The sequence below is a fragment of the Fulmarus glacialis genome, unplaced genomic scaffold, assembly GCF_000690835.1.
Source record: "Fulmarus glacialis isolate BGI_N327 unplaced genomic scaffold, ASM69083v1 scaffold21611, whole genome shotgun sequence".
NCBI classification, from domain to species: domain Eukaryota; kingdom Metazoa; phylum Chordata; class Aves; order Procellariiformes; family Procellariidae; genus Fulmarus; species Fulmarus glacialis.
Window position 1 is genome coordinate 957 of NW_009192404.1, and position 23,480 is coordinate 24,436.

The 23,480-nt window shown below is 46.2% G+C and overlaps 1 protein-coding gene across 1 annotated transcript in view; it reads right to left on the reverse strand.

The window, feature by feature from the left end:
• Positions 1–2,731: 2,731 nt before the first annotated feature.
• LOC104083552 (glutamate receptor ionotropic, NMDA 2B) overlaps positions 2,732–23,480 on the reverse strand; it is a gene marked incomplete at both ends in the record, with an annotated part of 93,011 nt that continues 72,262 nt past the window's right edge. Inside the window, 5 exons of the mRNA XM_009587064.1 lie at positions 2,732–2,961; positions 5,930–6,055; positions 7,585–7,738; positions 8,410–8,581; positions 8,895–9,103. Of these exons, the coding sequence (XP_009585359.1) occupies positions 2,732–2,961; positions 5,930–6,055; positions 7,585–7,738; positions 8,410–8,581; positions 8,895–9,103 (891 nt within the window). The remainder of the gene's footprint in view (positions 2,962–5,929; positions 6,056–7,584; positions 7,739–8,409; positions 8,582–8,894; positions 9,104–23,480) is intronic.

A 23,480-nucleotide genomic window follows, 5' to 3' on the forward strand; every position in this document is an offset into this window, starting at 1 on the left:
AGCAGATCTGGGTCTAGGCAAGTAGAAACAATATCCCTTAAAATAACTAGCCCTTTGCCTGTTGGCTTGGATTACATCCTCTGCTGACTCCTTGCCAAAACATTGATCTGCCCCACTTCTGCTGTGGACACCAGATCACACACTGGAGATAAAAGAGACTGGAAGCTATAGTCGATCCTCTTGGCCACCTGGCATTGGTCAGTGACTGCCTCCTTTGAAAGTCTGAACTGGCTAATTTAAGGAGGCAGGAAAAGGGAGGAAGAGCACAGCACACCTCCATCTCCCCTGCATGTGGCTGCACCCTGCATCCCGGCCAAGCAGTGCATTGAGGGGGTGAGTGAATTGCAAGCAGTATGCGGGCTTTGGAAGAGGGAAAAGAGGAGATTCAGAAGATTGAATTCCTCCCAAACCAGGGCATCCTGAAGCAGCGTGACAGATGCCTGCGCGGCTGCTCTCAAATTCTGCAAGGCCCTCTGCACATCCAGAGAGTGGAGTATGTACTGTGGCCTTTCTCTTCCCCAAGAAACAAAGCACATATGCTTTAGGATAGCAAAAGTGTGCTGGTTTTGGCCAGGATAGAGTTAATTTTCTTCATAGTAGCTAGTATGAGGCTATGTTTTGGATTTGTGCAGAAAACAGTGTTGATAACACAGGGATGTTTTAGCTATTGCTGAGCAGTGCTTACACACAGTCAAGGCTTTTGCTGCTCCTCACCCTACCCCACCAGCGAGTAGGCTGGGGGTGCACAAGAAGTTGGGAGGGGACACAGCTGGGACAGCTGACCCCAACTGACCAAAGGGATATTCCATACCATATGATGTCATGCTCAGCATATAAAGTTCGGGGAAGAAGAAGGAAGGGGGGGACATTTTGGAGTGATGGCGTTTGTCTTCCCAAGTAACCGTTACGCGTGATGGAGCCCTGCTTTCCTGAAGATAGCTGAACACCTGCCTGCCGATGGGAAGTATGAATTGAATGAATTCCTTGTTTTGCTTTGCTTGCGTGCATGGCTTTTGCTTTACCTATTAAACTGTCTTTATCTCAACCCAACAAGTTTTCTCACTTTTAGTCCTCCAATTCTCTCCCCCTTCCCACCGGGAGGGAGTGAGCAAGCGTGGTGTGGTGCTTAATTGCCGGCTGGAGTTAAACAACGACAAAAAGCAAACACAGGTATGCTGTCAAAGAAAAGTAGAAGAAAACAACCTCAATCCAATACACACAGGCGGCCCTAGAGTGAAATCGACTAAAATATGCCCAGAGACCAAAGGCTCTGTGAAGCTCCAGGAGTTACCATTTTCAACTGATATTTCATGCAGATATCTCTGCAGGTATGAAAAGTATCTTGAAAAACATGAGAATGAAAGCGTGGCTCTCTCCATGAGCCTAGGCACAGCCTGAAACAATAGATCACAGGTATGAATGATCCCATTTAGCTCAGACAGTTGAAAACCTAATGATGACAAACTAATGTTAACGCTGATAGGGCTGGCTGGTTTTGAACAGTGCCCTTCAGTCTGAGGGAGTCCACAGCTTCTAAGGAGTCTCCGGAACAACCTCCACCTGCCAGAAAAGCATCCTCTCCCCTACCCCCTCCTCAATACAGCACACTGCAAATGTGGAGACAGTGTGAAACAAATTGAGGTTGAAATTAAAAAAAATAACAGGAGCACTTTTGCATGGATTGTATTATTCTGTGTCATATTTCATTCCAGGAAAAAAAAAACAAAAGGGAAAAAAAAGCCTCTTAAAAATTAATCCACCACAGAATTTCCAGCTTGCTGCACAGGACACTGTATACATAGGGGGCCTGGCCACAATTTATTTGTAGGCTATCATGGGGGACACAAGAGACAGTAACTATAACCAGCCTAGCAGCAGCAAACCGACACTTGCAGTCCTCTTCTTGCTGCTACCCCCAACAGCAGTGTGTACAACCTGTTGTTATTTGCTTGCCCTACAATGGCATGACCCCTTAAGCAGCCCCAGTGATTGGGTAACAAATTCAGCATGGGCAATCGAGCCTTACAACACTCAATTCCTTGTGAGTAACAAAATAAAAATAAAGCAGTGTGCAAAGATTCAGACCCTCATGAACCAAACAGTGCTACCCTGCATGCATGAGCAATCTCCTCAAAATCTTCAGTGTGTAGAGCCCAGAAAAAGCAAATGCTCTGCGAGGACAAAATGCAGCGCATGTAAACAAGGCAGCAAAACACACTCTGAACAGGAAACGATTTCTTGTGCTAAGCTTCCAAAGGCCTCGAAAAAATGACAGTACAACTTCAAATGCAAGCAGTAGTAAATCATCAAAGCCACACTGCCCCATGGGCAGAACTTGTCCCCAGAATAAACTAACAGATTGTATTTGCTAGCCTAATGGCCAGCGTTCCCACACAGACAAATCATTTCATCCTGAAAAAACAGGTTACAGCCATTATACACATCATCTCCATAACTCCATTAATTCATTTCCGGCTGACAATCAAGGTGTGGTTTGGGATCATGCAAGCAAGCACAGTTCAGTTCTGTTTCTAATTCATTCCTGAAGTGCTTAAAACATGTAAAAATGCAACTGAATACCAACGAAGAGCAGTTGTGCTATTTAAAAGCATACTAAAGCTATGATGTGACTGAAAAAACCTGAACTCTTTCCTGGCAAAAGCAAAGAAGAGAGGGTAGAGCAGCCTCTTCTGTGGAAAAGGCTGCTTTGGGGTTTGGGTGGATCCATTACCTTTTTGTCGCTCAAGCCAGACACCTGGTCCACGTATTCCTCTTGGATCATGAAGGCAGCCAGGTTGGCAGTGTAGCTGGCCAGAAAGATGACAGCGAAGAAGGCCCACACCGACACCATGATCTTGCTAGTGGTACCCTTGGGATTCTGCACTGGCACAGAGTTGTTGAACACCAGCCCCCACAGCAACCAGATAGCTTTGCCAATGGTGAAAGAGGGACCTCCTGGCTCTAGAGTGATTAAGAAACATGATCCCACAGTGAGCATCTCAGAGTAAGTGGTCTGCATTTCTATTCACATACGCATCTTGACTTCAGAGTTAAGGGCAGTATCTATTCACACATGTGAGATGAATCTCCACAGCTGCGCTCCCCTATGTTCATGACACCATATCTCAGCAAAGTGTACCCTGAAAACTGTTTTTTTTTAAATGTCCTCAGGCTTCCATATTTATTCTGTCTCAAAGATTTCCACTGAAGCCTTATACAAGGGGTTTTTTTTGTATCTGATTGGATTATCTAAAAGCCCAAACATTCCATTTCGGTTCAAGTGTTGTCACGAGAAGTAGAGTTTGCTCAGAAAAACTCTATCCTCGTTGCTAGCTATTCAACAGTGATGTTGTCCTTGAACTCCCAAGCAGGCACCTGTGCAAAACATGGCCTTCACTGTACTTGTACAGGTGCAAGGAAGAGCACCATCTGAAATAACAGGGCTCTACAAATACCTCTGCAAAAGAGTTTCATTACCCAGTCTGTTGAAGACACACAAGCCAGATAAGAACACAACTCCCTCTCCCCATGTTCTGTGTCTAAGGTACATAACAGTGACATATACTCTGGTCTATCTTGGGAAAATCAGCAGCTCTGCCCCAGACAGTCCAGGAGCAGATCCAGTGTTTTAAAAGCTGCTATTTTCCCCTTACTCACTTTTCAGTGTGGAAGCTCATTCAAAAGCCACGTGTGCTCATGAAGCACTAGGCCTGAAAACTTGTGAAATCCTGCCACTACCCCAGCAGCCTCAGATCCCCAACATATGCTGGTTCCACTAGTGGGAACCAAAATTTGCTCAACCTGAGCACAAGAGGAGCTGTCAGGGAGACTGCAGATGCAATTACTCCAAGGACTCTGCTTCAGACACCGAGAAGACCCTCTTAGGACAAAAGCCCTCTGGCACAGTTCAAGGGTCTGTCACTTTTCCAATGGTGCCAGCCTGGCTCTGCAACCTTTTGGGTTAGCATCCCATGTTTTATCTCCTCCCTTCGGTAGGCTGACTGGTGCCTAGTGCTGCTGCCTGTGGTTAAGGTTGGTTCCAGCAGAGGAACAAAAGGGTAGAAAGTTTTGACACTCCCAACCCCTGAGCAGGGAATGGCACAGATCATCTGAAAGCACTGACTGTGTTACTCTAAATACAACTGAAAGGTGCAAGGGGCTCATTTTGCACCCTGGGAACTGCACACCCAGTTCAAAGCAGAACTGGAGCCTCTAGATGCCAGAGAGACAAAGTTGCTATAAGAAACATGGTTTGGCAGTCCTTGTCTTTTTACATGCTGGAGTGGTAGCTTTATATCCCTCTCTACCTAATAAGCCCTAAGGCACACAGGTGTAAGGCCTGCAAATCATCAGTGAGAACTGTAAGGTGTAAGGAAATCTTGAGAAGTTCCCTCCTAAAGCCTTCCTCTCTCCACTCATCACCCCATGTGCTTTCACAGTTACTTTGTCAGCCACAAACCAAGACAGCAATGGGAGCCCCTGATCCAAACCAGGGACGCGGAATCCTTCTGAGCTTTCCAGCTTTGAGTGCCCCAACAACAACCCAACATCATTTAGGGGTTAGATCAGGGCATGCCCACCTGACCCTGGAGAGAAAATCTTGGTGTCGTTAAAGAGAAAATGCAGGCGTGGGAGGCAGGGGTATACTGTCGTAGACTAGTTCGAATGCAGTCAAAGTAACATTAGCCAGAGCATTCATTACCAAACAAGCATTGCAGTCTCTGCAGCTGATTTCTACATCTTCAAGTTACATCTGTCAGGGATAATATCTGCCTGATCATGCAGTACTGTTCATAATTATTCAGAAATATTGATACTTGCAGCTGCAGTTCAGCTAATTTAATAACTGCACGACTGCACACCTGTACTAAGAACTGCTTCCAGTTCCACATCTGTATTAATATGTCTCCAGAGACTCACAGGTTTAACAGTATTTACTTGTGTCCACAGATCCATGTGGTTACAGTCAGTTGCCATAAAGGTCCTCCACAGCTCTGTGTTAAGAGAGAAATTCTCCACTTCCCCATATATGTGGTTCTGCCCGAATGCTCATCAACATTTTTTTTTTGCACCCCTCTCTAATTTGGTGGCATAAATTCACTCAAAGCACTAGATTGGGGGGCAAATGTTATTTTTCAATAATCGTCTCTCTCCCACTATTCTGAATGGGCCAATAAACCCAGAAAGGTTTGAAGGGCTGATTCATCAGGGGGTGAAGATATGGAGATGACAGAAGGCTCAACCTCCTAATTGTCTTCATGCCAGTAAGGCAAAAAAGGCTGTCTCTTAGGCTGTCTGTCCATCCTCTCTTTAACTCATCATGCTGTCTTCTGAAGATCAGAACCACAGAGATGGGTCACTCACTTGTTCCCATCTTTCCGGCTGCCCTTGCAAAGTTATCCATCACCCACTCCCATGAAAATGAGCTTCCCACTTTCTCAGTTGGCCTTAGCAAGCCAGAGAGCCAAGTAGGATAGGGACATGCCCAGGTGACAGATGTGGAGTCTGGAGGACATAGCACTATGCTGGGAGGCCGGCAGAGCAGCTTGCTCTCCAGGGAGACATAGCACTGAGGGATGGATTGACAGCACTGAGCCTTTTGATTGCCTCAGAGAGCGCAGCACCATAGACACTGCCAGCACCGGCTACCAGGACCCATTTCCACTCAATGAGAAATGAGTTGGAGCTGGTGTGTGCTTTAGAGATGAAAGGCGACACAGCTCCGTCTGCCGAGCCAAGCAAATTATCCATTATACACATCTGCTCTCTTCAGAGCCTTTTCCCCACCTCCGTCCCCGCCCTCTTTACTCTGAATGCACAGCTCAGAGTGGGCTAGATCCATATCATGTTCAAGGCAAAGGAAACAGCCCGACGAAGGCACTGGGATTGGAAGCGAGAGAGGATCATGGCAAGGAGGGACTCCCCTTACCTCTGCCATCAGCAAGGCACCGATTATAGCCCACAGGGCTGAAGTACTCAAAGACGAAGACGGCCACCGCAGAGATGATAAGCAGCATCACAAACATCATCACCCATACATCAGCACTGAAAGGCTCTGGAAAGGAAGAGAAAACCATGGTGAAAGACCTGATACACCACCTCACCCCTCCCTCACCTCCTTTGCTCTCCAGAGCACCCCAGTGAGAGTGTGGGGCAAACTGGGCTGGGGAAAAACAGAAGTCACAATAAAGCCTTCGACCCGTGTCTGAAAAACTTCTTGAATTGGGAGAAGTGTAGTTTCTGTCTCTGCAATGACTGCATTCCTTCTTACTGTTACATTTGTGACACGCGGCTCCATCTGGAACTACAAGCAGCCATTGTGGCATGCATTGATAAAAAAAAATGCGTTGATAAAAGATTGTTCCCAGGAAGTCCTCCAGCACCATCTGGAGAGAGTGGGGAAAATCAAGCAGAACTGGCAGAGTTTCAGACAAGCATCCAACTTTCAAGATGTTATTGAGCCAAAGAGCATCTCCAAATTTCTGAGGTTCAGCCATAATGATAGTAGTTTTTCAGCTATTCCATTCCTGTAGCAAGGGGAACACTGGCTCATGCTAGAAATGTTAGCGTTCATATTCTGCAAGTGTTTGATCTCTGCCAGGTTTTCTCCTTCTCCAAGCCTGAACAGATAAAGATGGGACTGAACCAGATCAAAGAAACTTGGAACTTTGCTCCAGACTATAGCCAATATTGCAACCTCAGTTAAATTGCAATTTAAAATTTTGGAGTTAACTTTATTATTGCTTTTACATACCCCAGCAATATTGGTGGGCTTGGCTAAAGGCAAAAATTCCTGAAGAGTGAGCAGTCATGAAACTCCTACTTAAAGAGGTTTGGAAAAATTTCTTTACCCATATAAAATTATTTCTGTTTGTAAATGTTCTCAGGATGTTGGCAGAGAGCAGACAGTAATTATATAACTCATATACTGTGTTTGCTGCATCATAAAGCATTTTCTAAAGCCAAACAGTAGATACTAGGATGGCATGGATGTCTTGGGGAAAAGCAGTATCATCTCTGCATTCTCTGATCACCCTCCACCACCAAAGGACATTAGAAATCACTTTATTGAAAGACACAGTGTCAGCACAGAACTGATGGCTCAACTCTTCTTGAAAAGCTCTATTAGATCTCTGACTTCTACCAGTTGCTCTGTCAAGGGAGGGTCAAGTTAATACCTTCTTTACAAATAATGTCTAATTGTTATCACTAAGTACTATGGCATACCAGCTATAAGGTTTGAATCAATTTTCTTCTGGCTTACACTCCTTGAACATGCTATTAGTTGAGTCACTGGGAAGCCACGTGCTGCAGAGTAGGTGACAACTCTGAGTAAGCCCATTCTTTGCTGGGATTAGGCACACAATTGCTGAGAAATGCCTTGGAACTCCTAGGCAGTGCCTGTTTGCATTTGCCTGGATTTTGCTTGCTTGGGATTTAGAACTAAAACCTCACAGTTTATTTTTATATACCTGTCCCACAGGTACTCCCAAAAAGGGACTTTCAGGCTAAGAATCACAAGCAACCTTCACCTAATTTTTGATGAACACTGGGTGAAGTTTTAATTTTAGATTAAAATGATACCTAAGAAGGCAGAAGGTGAGACAGTTCCATTGCTACGTGAGACCATGACGCTGATTCCCGTCTCAATGAAGGGCACAGAGAAATCCACCACTTCTGAACGCTCCTCATTAATGGTGAGGGATCCCACAGCCATATAGGCCCGTTTGGTGACAACCTGGAGGAAGAAAAGGAAGAGATCACACACAGATCCGAGGCACCTCTCAAGCACCACAGCCAAGCCCCTTCTCACCTTCCTGCCTTTCAACAAAGTCCTTTCACTCCTGTAATCCCATTCCCTATATTGTTTCTATCATCTCTCCCTTCTAATCTTTCATCAGGACACCTTCTTCTTTCAGGAAATCTATAGACATTAATCTTCCCCTCAAAGCTGGTATGTGTATAAAAAATAAATCCGCAGAGGTCTTAGGATAAACACATCATCCACTGAGAAGACATCTTATTTCATTTTTCTATCCTTGCTTTCTCCTCCCTCTAACACTGCAAAGTCTTATTTCATTCTTTATGCACCTTATGTACAATCTAAGTGTAATCTAGGTTGCAGCCCTTCTGGTGTATGGATATCACCTTCTTTCTTTGACTGTGAAGGCCAAATTTGTGACACTATAGAGAATAACAATTAATTGTTGAACAGGAAAGGTAGTCATGGTCAGAGTGTCAGAGCAGATTAATTCACCCAGTGCCCAGAAAGGATCCAGGCCAATCATTTCTATAGAGTCACCTCTGTCCCTTCCCCAGAGAGGGATCCAATAATGATGGGAGACCAGATCTGACGCATGTCACCCAGCCCAGGGATGAAGCCCACCATGCCCTCCCTTTGCTGCTGACCTCTCCAATCATTCCGTTCCATGTCCCATTGATCTTTTTCCCATGCTTGCCGTTAGTCACCAAGTAGAGGTCATAGGTAAACTTGACAGACTTCGAGATTTTCTTGAGGATGTCAATGCAGAACCCCTTGCAACATTTCTTCATGTAATCTGGCTCCTCATCAGTTTTGTTCCTGAACCGTCACAACAATAATGGGTTAAAAGACTGGTGAAAACTCCCTTAATTCCCTTCTGTTGTCAGTATGCACTCCCCCTCCCACATGTGGAGAATTTCACTTGTGCTATCTGTGCTGGAGGGTGAAGGGACACACTACGATGATTTGCCCAATAGGGCCAGTCATGAATGGACACAGGCCAGGCTGGGCAAAAGGAGGTGACTTTACTAAAAAGGATTATCAGGGTATGACGGTATTGGCCCAACAGACTCTCTATGTTCTGCTGAGAAGGGAGAGCCCGATAGGAGGAGAAAAACCCAGGGGTGCATACTCGGTCACTATGCGTTTTTGGCAAGGGACCGTGTTCCTCATGCAGGTGCCGCTTAGGGGGTCCACATTCTCCACAATGACGAACGGTGCCTCTTCCAAGGTCACGATACTCAGGTGATCGTCCTCGCGTTCCTCAGAGTCAGGATACAGCTCAAAGCGGGGCCACACGTAATACTTCATCTGCAACTTTTTTTCCTTCCATTTCCCCACCTGTGGAGACACAAACCACAGAAGATAGGCTTCTAGCTGCCCCATCCCTCTACATCAACCACAGCTCCCACAGGCCTGGGCAGGAGAACCACTCTGGAGTACCCAAGCTCAGAGCTCATGTAAGATGAGGACATTTCTGGGGAGAAGGCTCCAAGTAAGTGGGTTCAAACCAGGCGGAAGTGGAGAACCAGAGAGCTTGTTGTCTGCTGAAATGTTGACTTCAGCCTAGTAGCCACAATAAAAATGGGGGGGGTTCGGTCTAAAAAAAGAGAAGTATATACAAATGCTGAAATAAAATGTCATTTTGAAATGGAGAAATTGAAATACTTCACTTGAAAAAGTCAAAACAGAACTTCTTTATTTTTTCAAAATCTTGTCTTCATTTGTTTTCAGTGAAATTGATCAAATAAATAGATTCATTTTAACCTAAGTTGATTTTGTCCAGAAATAACTCCTTCTTCTGGAAAAAGGTTGCCCATTCCTAGTCAGTTCTTCCAAGAGACAGGCAACTGAAGAGGGACATGTTCTGCATTTTCAGGAGTGTCTTCACAGGAGAAGAACATAGACAGAGATGCTTGCTAAGTGTAGTTCTCACTACCCCCTGCTAAGGGCTTACTGAAATACCTGCTCTTGTCCTTTCACAGTGACTTGGTTACATACCTGAGCCGGAAACAAGGAATTGCTCTGTGTTTCTGACACATGAAAAATAAAATCAAAGAGCATCCATGATTTTTTAATCTTGCTGTTTTTCCATAAGGATATATTGCAATTTTATATCTTTTAATTTTCCATTTCTTAAACAAACAGAGAACATATCTTCAGCGGTCAGAAAAGGGAGATGGGACTCAGTTGCCTTATACCTACTGCCGCAAATAAGGGTTGTTTTGAAGCCACTCCAGTCCCTGAAGAGACGATTCGTGTAGCACAGCCACTGCCCATGGTAGACCATTCCTTGCAAAAATTCCAGGAAAAGAAAAAACCTGAGCATCAACTATGCTTTCAACTAGCAAAGTCTTGCCTTTGTTCTCAATTCCCCCCATCACAGTTGACACTAATTAGCACCTTGGCTGGCAGCTGGAGCTGAGAGGGCAAGAAACTAACTGGGCTTTAGAAGGAACTTGCCTGAACGATCCTCTAAGAAAGCCCTCCAGGCCAGGGCTGAGACACGTTGAGTTGATGGCAGAGGCAGTGTGGGTGTGTGGGAAGCTTGCGCGACTGCTCTTAGTGGTGTACCTGCTTGGTGGGTAAACAGAAAAGCTTCATTCCACTGCAATCCAACACCACCTCCCACCACCCCCAAATTTCAGTCATTTATTTATTTAAATGACAGGACGGGAGGGAGAAGCACTTATTAGAGGCTCATTAGGTGTCAGCGGTTATTCTGTGAAACTCAAATCCCAGCTGGGGTTTGGCATTTGAGAGCAGCTAGAATTCACATAAAACGCTTGTCACCTTGAAAACAAACAACAAACCGCTTCATCTGGCCATGAAAGAAAAATCCTCTCTGGGGGCTTGTGAAGGGAGAAGAAAGGCAGAAGAAATCACCCAGAGACAGCAGCCTCCCCATCCATCCTCGCAGCATGAGCACAGCACCCCAGTGAGGGCAAGGCAGTGGGTTTTGTAAGAAGGGGTCAAAGTGGCCAGGCAGCTGGTCTTACCTTCCCAACAGCCCTTACGACCAGCAGTTGGCAAAAAATGCCAAGGAGAGCTTCCCCCTAATGTTCCCTCTACCCCTGGAGTCACGCTGCTCAGACCAGCAAGCAGCGTACATGGCTATTTTTCTTTTTTCTCTCTCTTTTTTTTTTTTTGTTACTTGAGTGGGCAAAGGGGAGTTGTTTTAATTTTTAAATACACTTTGAGCAGCAGGTGAAAGCTGGCAGACTGAGAGCCCTGGGAACTGGAGGGCCCTTTTGTCCGCAGAAGACAGGTAGTGTTGTCTAGGGCAGCAGATGGTCTGTGCTCATGCTAATACCTAAGCCTGGATGTGGAGAGTGCATTTCTGAAGGAATAAAGAGCGTGTACTCACATGCTCACCCAGGGTCTGCTCAGCCCTGGACTTCTCACTCACTGACCAAGCAGGTCAATTTATCATCATCTGAGCCACAGATTTCCGCAGTGCAACTTTAGCCCTCAAGTAACTGAGCCCAAATCCCCAAAACCAGTTCAGTGAAGCCACCAGACAAGCAGAATAACTGCACACACGGGGCTCCGTAAGGACCAGTGATTAAGATGCTGCACAGAACAGCCCAGACTTCAGCTCAGTAACATTAACTTATCATAGAAGTAAGTGGTTGATGAAAGAGACATCTTGCAGTATCTCAGCAGCACTTAGATATCACAGTAATAGGCATGATATAAACCCCTAAGTGATAAATTAGATCAGATAGGCAAACCCAACTCGTAATTGTTCAGAAGTTCTCTGGGACAGAAAGGGGAGTTCATAAGGCTGTGTGCCAGGCACGTTTCACAGCGTTGTACTACACGGACAACTTTATGAAATTAGGATAACAATGACAGTCTTGCCACAGCCTCCTGCCTGCTGAAGCACCTAACCTGCAAATACAGAAGTACACATCCTTTCCTTATTATCCCAATAAAATCATTCTAAATTGTCCAAAAAGGAGGAAAAATAGGATGTAAGGAAATGTTCTGACCTAAATTTTCAAATTAACTATGGAGTGTCTCACGAATACGTGCAAATATTACATATCACTGCTAACCTGAACAATCAGGCATGCCATATACCTACAAGTATGTACAGATATGAATAAGCAAAGTCAGAAAAGCTTTGTGAATTAAGAGGGGGCAGACTTCTTTATATGCTTATGCACCCAAGGGTGAAATGTGTATGCATGTAGTTAAAGAAGAGCAGGCTTAAGCAACATGTGGGCAAGGACAGTAGGGATAATAAGAAACACTACATGTGCAGAGGATGGAGACAATGCAAGAGAAAGAAAATACAAATGTGCATTATATTCTAGACAATCAGCCATGAGAGGGAAGGAGCAATTCACTGCGGGGACAGAGGTTAGCCACAACAGAATTAAATGTCACAGATTTGTCCAGGTAATGATGCCTACCCTTAAAGAATATAACCTGCCAAGCTGTGCAGAGCAGAGCAAGGCACTTCTGAAGTCTCAGGGTATTTGGTATTAACAGCTTGTGAACTGTTATTACTTAAGTTTTGCTCAGCACTTGCCTCAGCAAAAAGAGGGAAAAAAAACCATACCAGGCATCCTACATATTTGTCACCCTGCAGTTTCAAGACCCGCTGGGCGTTCTCCAGTCAGAGTCTAGACATCGAAACTCCCACCAGGAACCCTGGAGAGTCAAAGAATCAGCAAAAGTAAGGATGCTAGGGATCTTTAAAACCCCCTTTCTAATCATATTCTCCAATCCCTAGGAATGTTCCTGTATGCCAGGGCAGAGCTCCTAAGAGCCAGAATTTCACCTTAACTTCCCCTTGCTCTGTCTGTACCACATCTGATCTTATCAAGAAAGGAAAGTCACTTTGGTTTGGGGATGAATTTGGAGGTGGAGCAGCTAACTTTTACCTTAAATATAAGATTCTACTTTGGATAACAAGCTGTTGGAAGAAGAACTCCAATACATTTGCAAAGAAAGAAACTGAGAGCTATTGTAGAACAAAAATTCAATCACATATGCCATTGGTTTGCCTAAGTATATAAGCTATCCCATGCAGACAAAAGGTAAGATTGCCTATGCAAGGGGAAAATAAGCGAGAGCCTTCTGAAAGCCTTCCAGCAGGCTGGCAAATTGCCTTAACCGCGGTATAATGCAGCCAGAATAAAAGTGTTCTGCAGTATGTTAATGCACATCTTTAATGAAAGGTGTATCATATTAGTTCCATGAAACTAATTCTTAACAGAGGCTTTTCTCTTCTCCCAAGGGAAGGTAAGGCTTGTAATAGCCACTTGTGGCAGATGTTTGTCTAACCTGTCCTTACACTGACAGAGAGCCCACGGTCTCCGTGGGCAGCCTATTCCAGTGCTTAACTATCCTTCCCATTAAAAAGGCTTTTTTTCCTGATGTCTAACCTAAATCTTCTTGCTGCAATTTATACCAGAAGAGTATACATGTGCCCTTTTCAGTGTTATCAGGTCAGTGAGTTATTTATAACACGGAGGAGTTGGTAGTCTCATTCAGTGGATATCTTATCTCATTGGCAAAAGCAACCGCCTGTTCAAATGACCAGAGGAGTTGGTAGTCTCATTCAGTGGTTATCTTATCTCACTGGCAAAAGCAACCGCCTGTTCAAATGACCAGCACCCAGTCTCACCGTTTACAAAATCCTTACCCAGATGGGTAGTATAGACAAGTACAAGCTACTCCCATGAACTTCCAAAATTGTCTGTTCTAGCCAAGGCAGAAGCCAATCTCTGAGCTCCTCCTAGTATGCCAAGGCAGGACTTCAAAACACACAAGGGCATCTGGAGAAACCTCTAACTAATGTCAACAGATGGAAAAACAAAACCTCCTAGAAATCTGGCTTTCAAGGACTAGGCAGCAGAACACAATTCTGGATAAAACCAGAAATGTTCAGATGCATTTCTTAGGCAAGATGCTCAGAGGCATTGCGTTTGTATTTGGGGTGAAGGTTCAGGGGAAAACCTGAACCTTCAGGTGCTTGTTTTTCAACAGGCTGCAGGAGAACTATGTCTGGGCAAAGTCTTTTGATAGTTTTTATTTCATTCAGGCTCCCATTTGCACTGTGCCTTGCACCACTCTCTTTTTATTTAAAACCTTCTCTCACTTCCTGCCACTCCTGGTACAGAAGAAATACAAAATGAACAAAAGAGATTTGGTTTAATTTACAGGATAAAAGAAAGACCATTCCAAATTCACTTAGGACTTGAACTGCTCTCTGCATTTGCCCAAAAGTTCAATGTTTCCTTCCTTATTACATTTTTTCCCCCAGGAGCTGAGAGGCTTGTTCATTCCAGTGGGGAAGCACTAAGGCAACAACACAGAGCATGGATTAGAAGGCAGAAATTCCCTATTCCACCAAGGACCTCTGGAACCTGATCTGCACCCTTGTGCCTCTACTCCACATTGTGTAAAATGGAGATAATGGTATGTTTTCACCTCTGGGGTGCACTGGGTAGATAAATACAGAAAAGGTCATGAGGCTCACAAATACTATACAAATGAGGAGACCCACACACGTGTGTGTCTAGGGCTAGATGAGGGAACACATACAGCATGTATCTGTAAATGGTGTAAACGTGAAAACTTCCTGCCTTTTATCTTTGCTGTCAGATAGTTAACTGAAAAAAGCTTATGTAACTTTTACACCTGATTTTAATACATGGAAAAGGGAAGAACAAATACAGAAAAGGTAAAGGTAGGATGTTGGGCAGCGGGCAACACAAGAGTAGCATTATTGGTAACATAGCTGATGGAAAAGCATACCTAACCCCTCTGGGAAGCAGGGAGAGTCCAGGGAGATATGAGAGTCTTGTCAGTACAATTCGAACAGATCCTGAATGAGGACATGGGAAAACCAGAACAAGTGGGCAGGACCTGGAAGGGCTACTGTAAGAATAATAGAAACACCATAGAAATAGCAATTATAACTGGGACACTGCCAATGGAAGTATGCACTGCTCAGGGTACTTGAAAGTAAAGGTAAATGTGGGGGATGCTGTTGTAACCTTAATGCTACAGTAGACTGCGAAGAAATAATCATGGATAAATTAAGTGGAATCATTTGGGATTGAGATAGTTTTTGGAAGGCTAGTGCAAGATATTCCACCAGGACTGAACTACAGAGATCTACTGTAGCTCCACAGGCTTGGCTTTCAGTCTGGGTAGAGATGTCATTACTGTTATTAAAGAGAAATTATATCAGGAACTAAGTCATTATGGGGAGACTTTAGCTTTGTGGAGATAAGGTGGAGAACAAATGCAAATTTTAACAGCAGCACCCTGATGTCTTTTTTTCTGGATCTGATAGTTGACACATTTCTTCACCTCAAAATTACTCAACAGGCAATAGGTCATGGTGTTCGACACTCGGTTTGGGCAAAGCATCGAGGAGCCTTACAAAAAGCTAGTTATCGGCAATAACCTTGGATTCAGCGATTAGGGGAACAGAGAGCCTGCCTTAAAGGAGGAGATTAAAAAGCTTGTTTAACCTAGATAAATGAAAGCCAAGAGGGGATATGACTGCTCTGTATAAATAAAGGGGGGACAGATACACAAGGGGGAAGAAAAGGGTTTTCTAAGCAGAAAAGCAATGTTGGTAGAAGAACAACTGGTTGTGAGGAAATTTGCCTTGAAAATAAGATGGATTTTAACCATCAGAGGAGGGTTCTGTTCTGGAACAGCTGCCTGAAAGGAGCTGTGAAAACAACTAAAATGGGGTTGAGAAGAAGCACAGCTGGTTTGTATAGGGCTATATGATGTTGCTGCCTAGAGCAGCAGGGATGGGACCAGATCAGCCTTTCCAGTCCTGGGGCCTTAAGTAAGCAGAAGCAAGAGGAGGAATTCCTCTGTGGAAAACCTTTTCTCCTTGACTTTTCAGTCTGCAGATGTCAAAACTCAGCCTTAATCATTATATCTCTGTCCCCCAACTAACCCACATGAACACAAAGACTCTTGTTATTGATATCTCCACCTCCTATGCTCATACTTCCCTCATTCAGCAGCAAAACCTCCTCCAGTGCCCTGAGAATAGAACACTCCTCTTAGCCTTCACCCAAGCTGGTTAAGTCATGACTCTCACACTTACAATGCTGACGTCACAGCCATTACAAATGTATAGTTCCTGTGATGCCATAGGTCTGTATCCTCACATAGGCTGGTCTGCAGCAGGTGGAGAAGAAATGCCACAGAGAGCAAAAATCTCCTGTTTACAGACACTTAAGGTGATTAATTAGCCACATCAGCCAAAGCAGACAAGAAATAGTTGTGAATGCTCCACATGCAAAATTAATTAACACAGAAACAACACTCCTTCCTGAACCTCAAGTTCACCTTCCACAACCACCTGGGGAAGGATGCTTTCTTCACTGCACCTGCAGAAGCAGGAATTACTTCTAATAGCCTTTCAATTAAACATGTAGGCTGCACGAGATGGTGGAATTTTCTTCTCTCTGTATTTATACAGCACCTAGCATATGCCAGAGAGAGGCTCGGCTTAGAATACAGACATGGTGAAGTACTTGCTCTTGCTTTACAACTCATTCTGGGAATAAAAGCTCTTTGCAGAAACACAGTCCCCCCAGCTCACTGAGGTCTGGCATTTACACAGCGCTTGCCATTTTTGCTGAAACATTTCTTTCCTGGTGCATTTATATGCTTTTTGCAGCTGCTGAGGTCCTGTCCCCTGCCATGATTAGCCTGAGAAGGTTAATGAGATATACTTTGAGTGCTTCTGACTTCTGCAAAGTCACTGAACTATGGAGCTCCACTGGTGTCACAGAAAGGTCAGGGCTGTGAGAATGCCAGAGTGTTTGCCTTGGTAAATTTTTTCTCCAAACCAGAAGGTACCCAGAGAGCACTACAGGCATAAAACCAGCCAGGATCACCTGACAGCTCCCTTTGGGAGATGGTGTTGTCCTGGGTGGTAGCCCAGGAAGTGGTTCATCCAGGCAAGGCTGGCTCAAGCAGGAGCAACAAGGTTTCCAGGGGGACATATTTGTTCAAAGTCCTCAGTGCTACTTGATGTACACATAACTATGATTTATGGAAATGCAGACTGTAATCAACACAGGCATAATTAGGAGACATGAGGGGAGAGGCTAGAGGAAGATGTTCATAGTAGTGTGGACTGTGATCTGAGTAGGCTGGCGGATGTAACTCAGCAAAGCCACAGCTTCTAGGGGGGCAAATCAGGTGTCAGGATTTTGGAAGAAGAATTAGAAAAAAAATTGTATCTTAACAAATGCTGCAGACCAACTGTACCATCCAACATAACCCGCCTCCAGCTAACAGGCAGTGACAGCACCTGACTCAGTCTCCTACTTCAATAATGTTGCATCCTTAGAGCCATCATGCCCTTCTGAAATGACTCTCTGTAAGGAGAGGGGAGCTAAATACAATGTCCTAAACTCCAGCAACATCAGTCTATTCTGATTCTGGTCTGGGAAATAAAATCTAAAGCCAGGGAGCTTATACTGCCTCTATCCTTGCTCATCTAAGATGAAAGGCGGTTTCACCTTGAGCATCTCTAATGCTGTCCTCTGCAGAACCGTGGGGCAGGGGAAAATATAGCAGGGATACTGGTAAGATTGCATGTTTTGTGTCACAGGGAGTTCAGGAGTCACAAAGGTTTAAAGAAAAATGTATTTTTATGTGCTTGTATAGGCATCTAAATGCTTTACGAAGGCATTTCGCAGTCTCTAGGAATGCATCCGCATTGTGCAGGTGTGTCTCTGCATCCAGTACGTGTATAAAGGCATGTAATGCCCTATCTAATGATTTTTCCCCTCGGCTTTCCCTGTTGAGTGCTGGGCTTGGGTTTGCATTTTGCTGAACTTTCATTTCTTTCACTCAGACTTTTTTTTCCCCCTAAAACATGTTACACAGAGGGAGGGATGGGCTTGCCAATTCACACTGCAGTCTGGGAGACAGTTTAGAGCTTCAGCTGGTAAGTGGACCCTGTACAGCGGTGTACAAAACCCCGACGTGTGTTCCCCTGTGCAGTGACACCTACTCTTTACATAGAGCAAATATCTCTCCCAGCATCTCTTGGGACCTGAGGCTGAAGGAATGTTTAAAAATCCAGATCCAGAGGAAGGCCAAAAACGTCTCCTTGTGCCGAGAAGAGCTAAATGTTGAAGCAGGCCCCAGCAGCAGTAGGAGAGGAGGCAACATGAAGAGGGAGGGGGTGGGTTGCCTAAACCTCACTGTTTTCTGAGCTGTGCAAGCAAGACCAAAGGCGCCGCTTTGAAAAGCATCTCCGAGAATATCAGAGAGATCCTTTAACTTTCACCGGAGGGTGTCGCAGCGGGTGAAACACCTCCCCATCCTGAATACACCAGCCAGAGCCCCTGCCTTCCGCACAGCAGCCCTGCATTGCCCCCGTGCAGAGATGCATACCCACCGAGAGAGGCATAGGCAGGCACGGCCGCATGCACGCCCCTCCGCAGAGAGACGCAGCATGCTCAGCTCTCCTCTTGCTGATGAAAAGGGGAGGAACACACTTCCTCCAGAGAAATTACTGCACATGTTGGGAGCAATATTTCAGGGAAGGCAGTTACAGAGCTGCATGCCCCTGTTCCTTTCCTTTCCCACCACTGAGAGCTCTGGGCAGGTGATTGCAAATGCTGTTCCCGCCTGCCGCACACCCTTTGTCTGGATCCTGCCCCTGGATTCACACTGGCATAGCCACAGTCCGTCCCACCGCCTCCACACCTTCAGGGTGCATATCTGCATGCCCCCCGCAACCTGGCACATGGCGGGGGGCCTCATGCACTGCATTGGGGCTGTCCCAAGGGATAGCCAACTGAGCCAGGGCTCCAAGTTGTCACTGGATCTCCAAACTAGTAGAAACAGTAGAAACACCAGCTCTGCTCTGCACCCTGGTTCTCTGCCAGGTCTCTTCAGTCAGCTTTGCAAAAGGGCCAGATGGGAAGCTTCTGTGGGATAGGGGCAACCGGGGACACCCTTGCTGCTTTCCCTCTACCTGTGTGTGATTAAGGGGGCTGCTCTCTGGCATCCTTGATTCCTTTTTCTCATCCACAGTCTCTCTTGCCTGTCTCTATGGAGAAGACATGAAGATAACCTCATGCCCTGACTCAGTTTCTCCCTCCCTCCTTCTTTCTTTTATTCACTCAGGTGCTCCCCAATAAACACAGGGGACAGAGGATGGGGGTGGGGGGAAGCAGAGGCAGCAGACAGCCCCTGCCTCACCTGTGTGAGCAGAAAGGGACAGTGGTCCCTCATGCCCAGGCTCACCAGCACCCCACCTCCCGCCCACCCACGGTCCTGCCCCCTGTCACTGGTGTGCACCCATGGACATGGTCCCCACTGCGTGGTCTCCTCATTGCTGCCTCCATCATGTCTTCAGTCTGCTGCCCTGCTGTCCCTGTGCCAGAACCGGCCGCAGGAGTGAGACCAGTGCAAGCGGTGGAGAAACCTGCAGGGTTTCATGGTGTAATTTCCCCCCCATCTCAGCTCTCACTGACTTAGAGCTGGGCTGGACGGTTTGTCCCCATCCCAACAGTGCCCAAACAATAGCCTCACCTCTGTCCTGAAATGAAGTGGTGGCCCAAATCACAGCAGTGTCAGTGCTGTGTGTCTCTGCCAGCAGTGAGCATTACCGGGATACTTCTGTCTGTGCTGCTGCAGACCAACCCAGCATTCAGGAGAGGCTGCCAGGCCAGCCGGGGGCTCCCAGGAGCTGGTGTGGGCTGTACTCCCCAGCTGGAGACTCCTGCCTTAGGAGCTCATGCTTCAGCCTCTCTAGTGGATGATGGCTCCAGAAAGAGAGACCACGAGCTGTAGGACCCCTACCTGACACTGCTACAGCCAAGCGCTGGGCTTTGTTTGAAAACCATGGTGCACTGCCGTGTTTGGACAGAGCATTAGGCAAGACCAGCCAGCTCTACCTACACCCTACAGAGAAGACCTGACCCTTGGATGGAGCTCACCAGCAGGACAGCTGGTTCACTGCACACGTGTGCGTTACTGCCATGCTGGCTGGAGCCAGCGAGCACTCTGTGAGCAGCAGGGAGCAGCTCTGCCAAAGATTTTGCTCCTTTCCCATCCCATACACAGGTGTAGACACACAGACACACACAGAACTAGCCCCAGCAGCAGTTATCCTAAGCTGATCTGGGCTTGGAGTCCAGGCAGAACTGCCAAGGGCCCAGCTGAGGCCATCTGGGCTGCAAGTCATCTCTGTGCAAAAGGAGTACAATCAATCAGACCTGAATATGGATAGAGAGAGAGGTAACCTTGAAATCAGTGGTTTGGGAAGCAGAGAGGAAGCTATGTATTTGCCAACCCCGACTAGCAAGGAAGGGTTAAACCAAGGATTGCTTTCTTGGCAGCATGGCCTTAGGGAGATAAAATCCTCCCCTTCTCTCAGCCCTGATGGACTGCAGGTGCACCTATTTTTCAAAGGTTTGTCTGTCATTTTGTGCCTAAACATTTCAACACAAAGCAGATCTTGTGCCGTTCCCTTTCTGCAGCCTAAAAGTAGAACAGGCATGACAGAGGCAGTCTTGGAGACAGAAGATGAAGCTAAGGCTCTCAGCAGGTTGCAAAAGGTCTTTTGTGGCACATGTAAGTCCACACATGGAATGACTTCTTGCCGTCTGGAATTAGCTAGACGACTTCATATGTGTATTTAAATGTGTGTGCACTCTGTAGTTACCTCTATTATAAGGGGAGTTAGTAGTAAGCCTGTAATTAGGTTCTCTGACACTTTCCATTACGAGAGTCTTCAGGCCGGTTCCCTGAGAAAAGCCAACATCTCCATGTTTTGCAACAGGCATTTGAAAGTCAGCAGGGAAAAAACCCTGAGGCTAAGGACATGATTTTTACTTTGGCCCATCAAATTTCATTCACTCATAACCGCATTATAAACTGTTAAATAATCATCATTCCTTTTCTGCCACTTTCTTGCAGAAATCCTGGCAGACAGCCCAAATGGCATCTGAGCATAAACGTTTTAAAAGCTAAGCCCATCAACCCAGTGAATCAGTGGGTACATCCCCACCAGTACCACAGTCAGTACAAGGAACACGTCAGCTTTGGCAGAGCAAGGGAAAGGCAAAAGCCTGATCAGGCTGCCCACAAAATGTGGACAAACCACCCAGGTTATAGAATCATAGAATAGTTTGGGTTGGAAGGGACCTTTACAGGTCATCTAATCCAACCCCCCGGCCGTGGGCAGGGACATCTTCAACTAGATCAGGTTGCTCAGAGTCCCCTCCAACCTGACCTTGCATGTTCCCAGAGATGGGGCATCTACCGCCTCTCTGGGCAACCTGTGCCAGTGTTTCACCACCCTCGTTGTAAAAAATTTCTACCTTATATCTAGTCTAAATCTACCCTCTTTTAGTTTAAAACCATTCCCCCTTGTCCTGTCACAACAGGCCCTGCTAAAAAGTTTGCTGCCATCTTTCTTACAAGCCCCCTTTAAGTACTGATAGGCCGCAATAAGGTCTCCCCAAAGCCTTCTCTTCTCCAGGCTGCTTCTCCTCTCTCTTTTAAATGTGCCCCACTGTGCAAAGGCCACTTGCACTCCACCATTTAGGATGCAGAAGAAAGGCAAACCAGTTTGAACTGTCATGACTGTGGAACAACTACAGTTTAGTCACTGGGTTGAACAGTCAGACTCGGTGCTCATGAAAGCTCAGCATGCATGAGAATGAACAATACATTTCTACAGAAAAGATTTTGGGTTTTCCCCCCAAAAACAAAACAAAACAAAACACACACAAAAAAACCCCATAAAACAAACTACACTAAAGGAACTTTATTTAGGTTAAAATATTAGGAAATGGCAGGTTTACAGTTTCCTTTTCAGCCTTTCTTCCACCCCACTTGTGTGTGGACATTTTGATTCAAGTTTTAATTAATGAGTGCATGCAACTCTCTCCATGGGGTCCCTGCCTCAATCCTTGTACTGCAAAGAAACTTGAAGGAGCAGAATTAAGGTGGCCCGGGAAACAAGACTGGCATTTCCTAGCTTGATTTCACAAGCTAAAAATGAAATCACTGTTCTTTTATTTTGTGTATGTAATTGCTTATACAGCTTGAATGTGCACGAGCTCTTACAAAACCAATAAACGGGCCAAGAAAGTATCCGTGAAGATGAAGAAAGAGCTATCCATGAATCACCAAGCACTGGCAAAGGAGAGAGGAATAAAGAAACGGCGATGGACAGCAAACCAATCAACCAATATAGAGATTATGCAATCCCATTTTATGACAAAAGAAGCAGCACTAACCTTGCCAAGGGTCAAACGGGGCAAAGAAAGTAGAAGCCAAATTGGAAGGGAGCATCGGAGAAAGGTGGAAGAGGGTGAAGCTGGCAGGTCCCTCATGGTCATGGTGCCCAGAAGGTGGGAGGAAAGGAAGACACTAATCAGACAGATTATGCTGCAGGCAGGTTTCTCATGTTGCAGCAATATGCTTGTAACAGGCTAAGAGAGAGAGAGGGCTGATCTGTACAGGAGGTATGGACAGGACCAAGCTGGTCTGGTCTGTGGAACCTTAGAGTAGAAGCACAGGGGTGGGGTAGATGGCATGGGGACACCAAGCCAGTTACGGTCCAGATGCCATCTAGCCACGTTAGCCCAGCAGGGCTAAGCTGAGAGCTGAGGCAGCTTGCCAGGTTCATGCAGCTGCCTTGCACCACGCCGTGCTGATGCATCCCTGTGGCGCTGCTCTGCGTGGTGTGGATTTACCATCGCAAGCCTACGCCAGCACAGGCAACGCATAGCCGGGTTTCACAGGGCAAACTTGCCTTAAGCAGCTGCAGCAGCTGTGCAGACGCTTTCTCCCCAAATATCCAGGAGTGAAGGGACCCAAGTGCTGGCTGCAATCTTGTCCTGTGCTTACCCTGTGATCTTAAGCAAGCCACCGAAGCTTTCTGAAGCTGTTTTCCCCTCTATAAAAGGCTCTTAATAATCCATCCCACGTTGCAAGGGGGATGAACAGGGACGTAACAGCTGAGAGCAGTGACAAAAGTCAGTATAGTAGGGAGATGCCTCAGCTCATCCACCCCCGAAATCGTGCAGCTCAGGGCTGCACCTACAACACCCTCACACCCCACATCAGAGGAAGGAGCTTTGCCGTAGAAGGGTGCCGGTTTCTGCAGAGCAGCCATGCGCGCCAGCAGTCAGCAGTGGAAATGGTGCTGATTAATGACAGAGCGGCAGTACAGCAGGTCAGGCATGTGGATCGACAGCTGTAAAAGGAACAGCGGGATTTTATATGGTACTCGCTAAGAACTAGTTTGGGATCAGGAGATTAACTAAAGCTCGAGAGCACATTCTTGGGTCCTTTCCAGCTGCTCTGGAAGCTGAAGTGGCACAAGCAACCAGGCAGCTGTCTTTCCTGGCTCTCTGAAGATACCTTTCCTGGAAGAGGGAGTACAGTGATGCTTGAGCTGGCACAGCGTCTCTCAGCCCTGCCCCTTCCAGCCTCCAGGAAGCAGGTCCATCTCACCTCCCATGCTCAATGTAAGGCTCAACCAGCTAATGCCCAGGGCCACAGCTCTCCCTCGTGGCTCTGAAGCAGCCTCGCTGCCACCCCAAGACCCCATGCAGCAGGTCTCCTCACACACAGTTGAGATGTGGATGCGGGGGAGGCTGCAGCATCCTCAGAGGGCAGGATCGCTTCTCCTGTCCTGCCCTCCTCAGAGCCCTCCTCCAAGGACGCTCCCGAGCTGCGG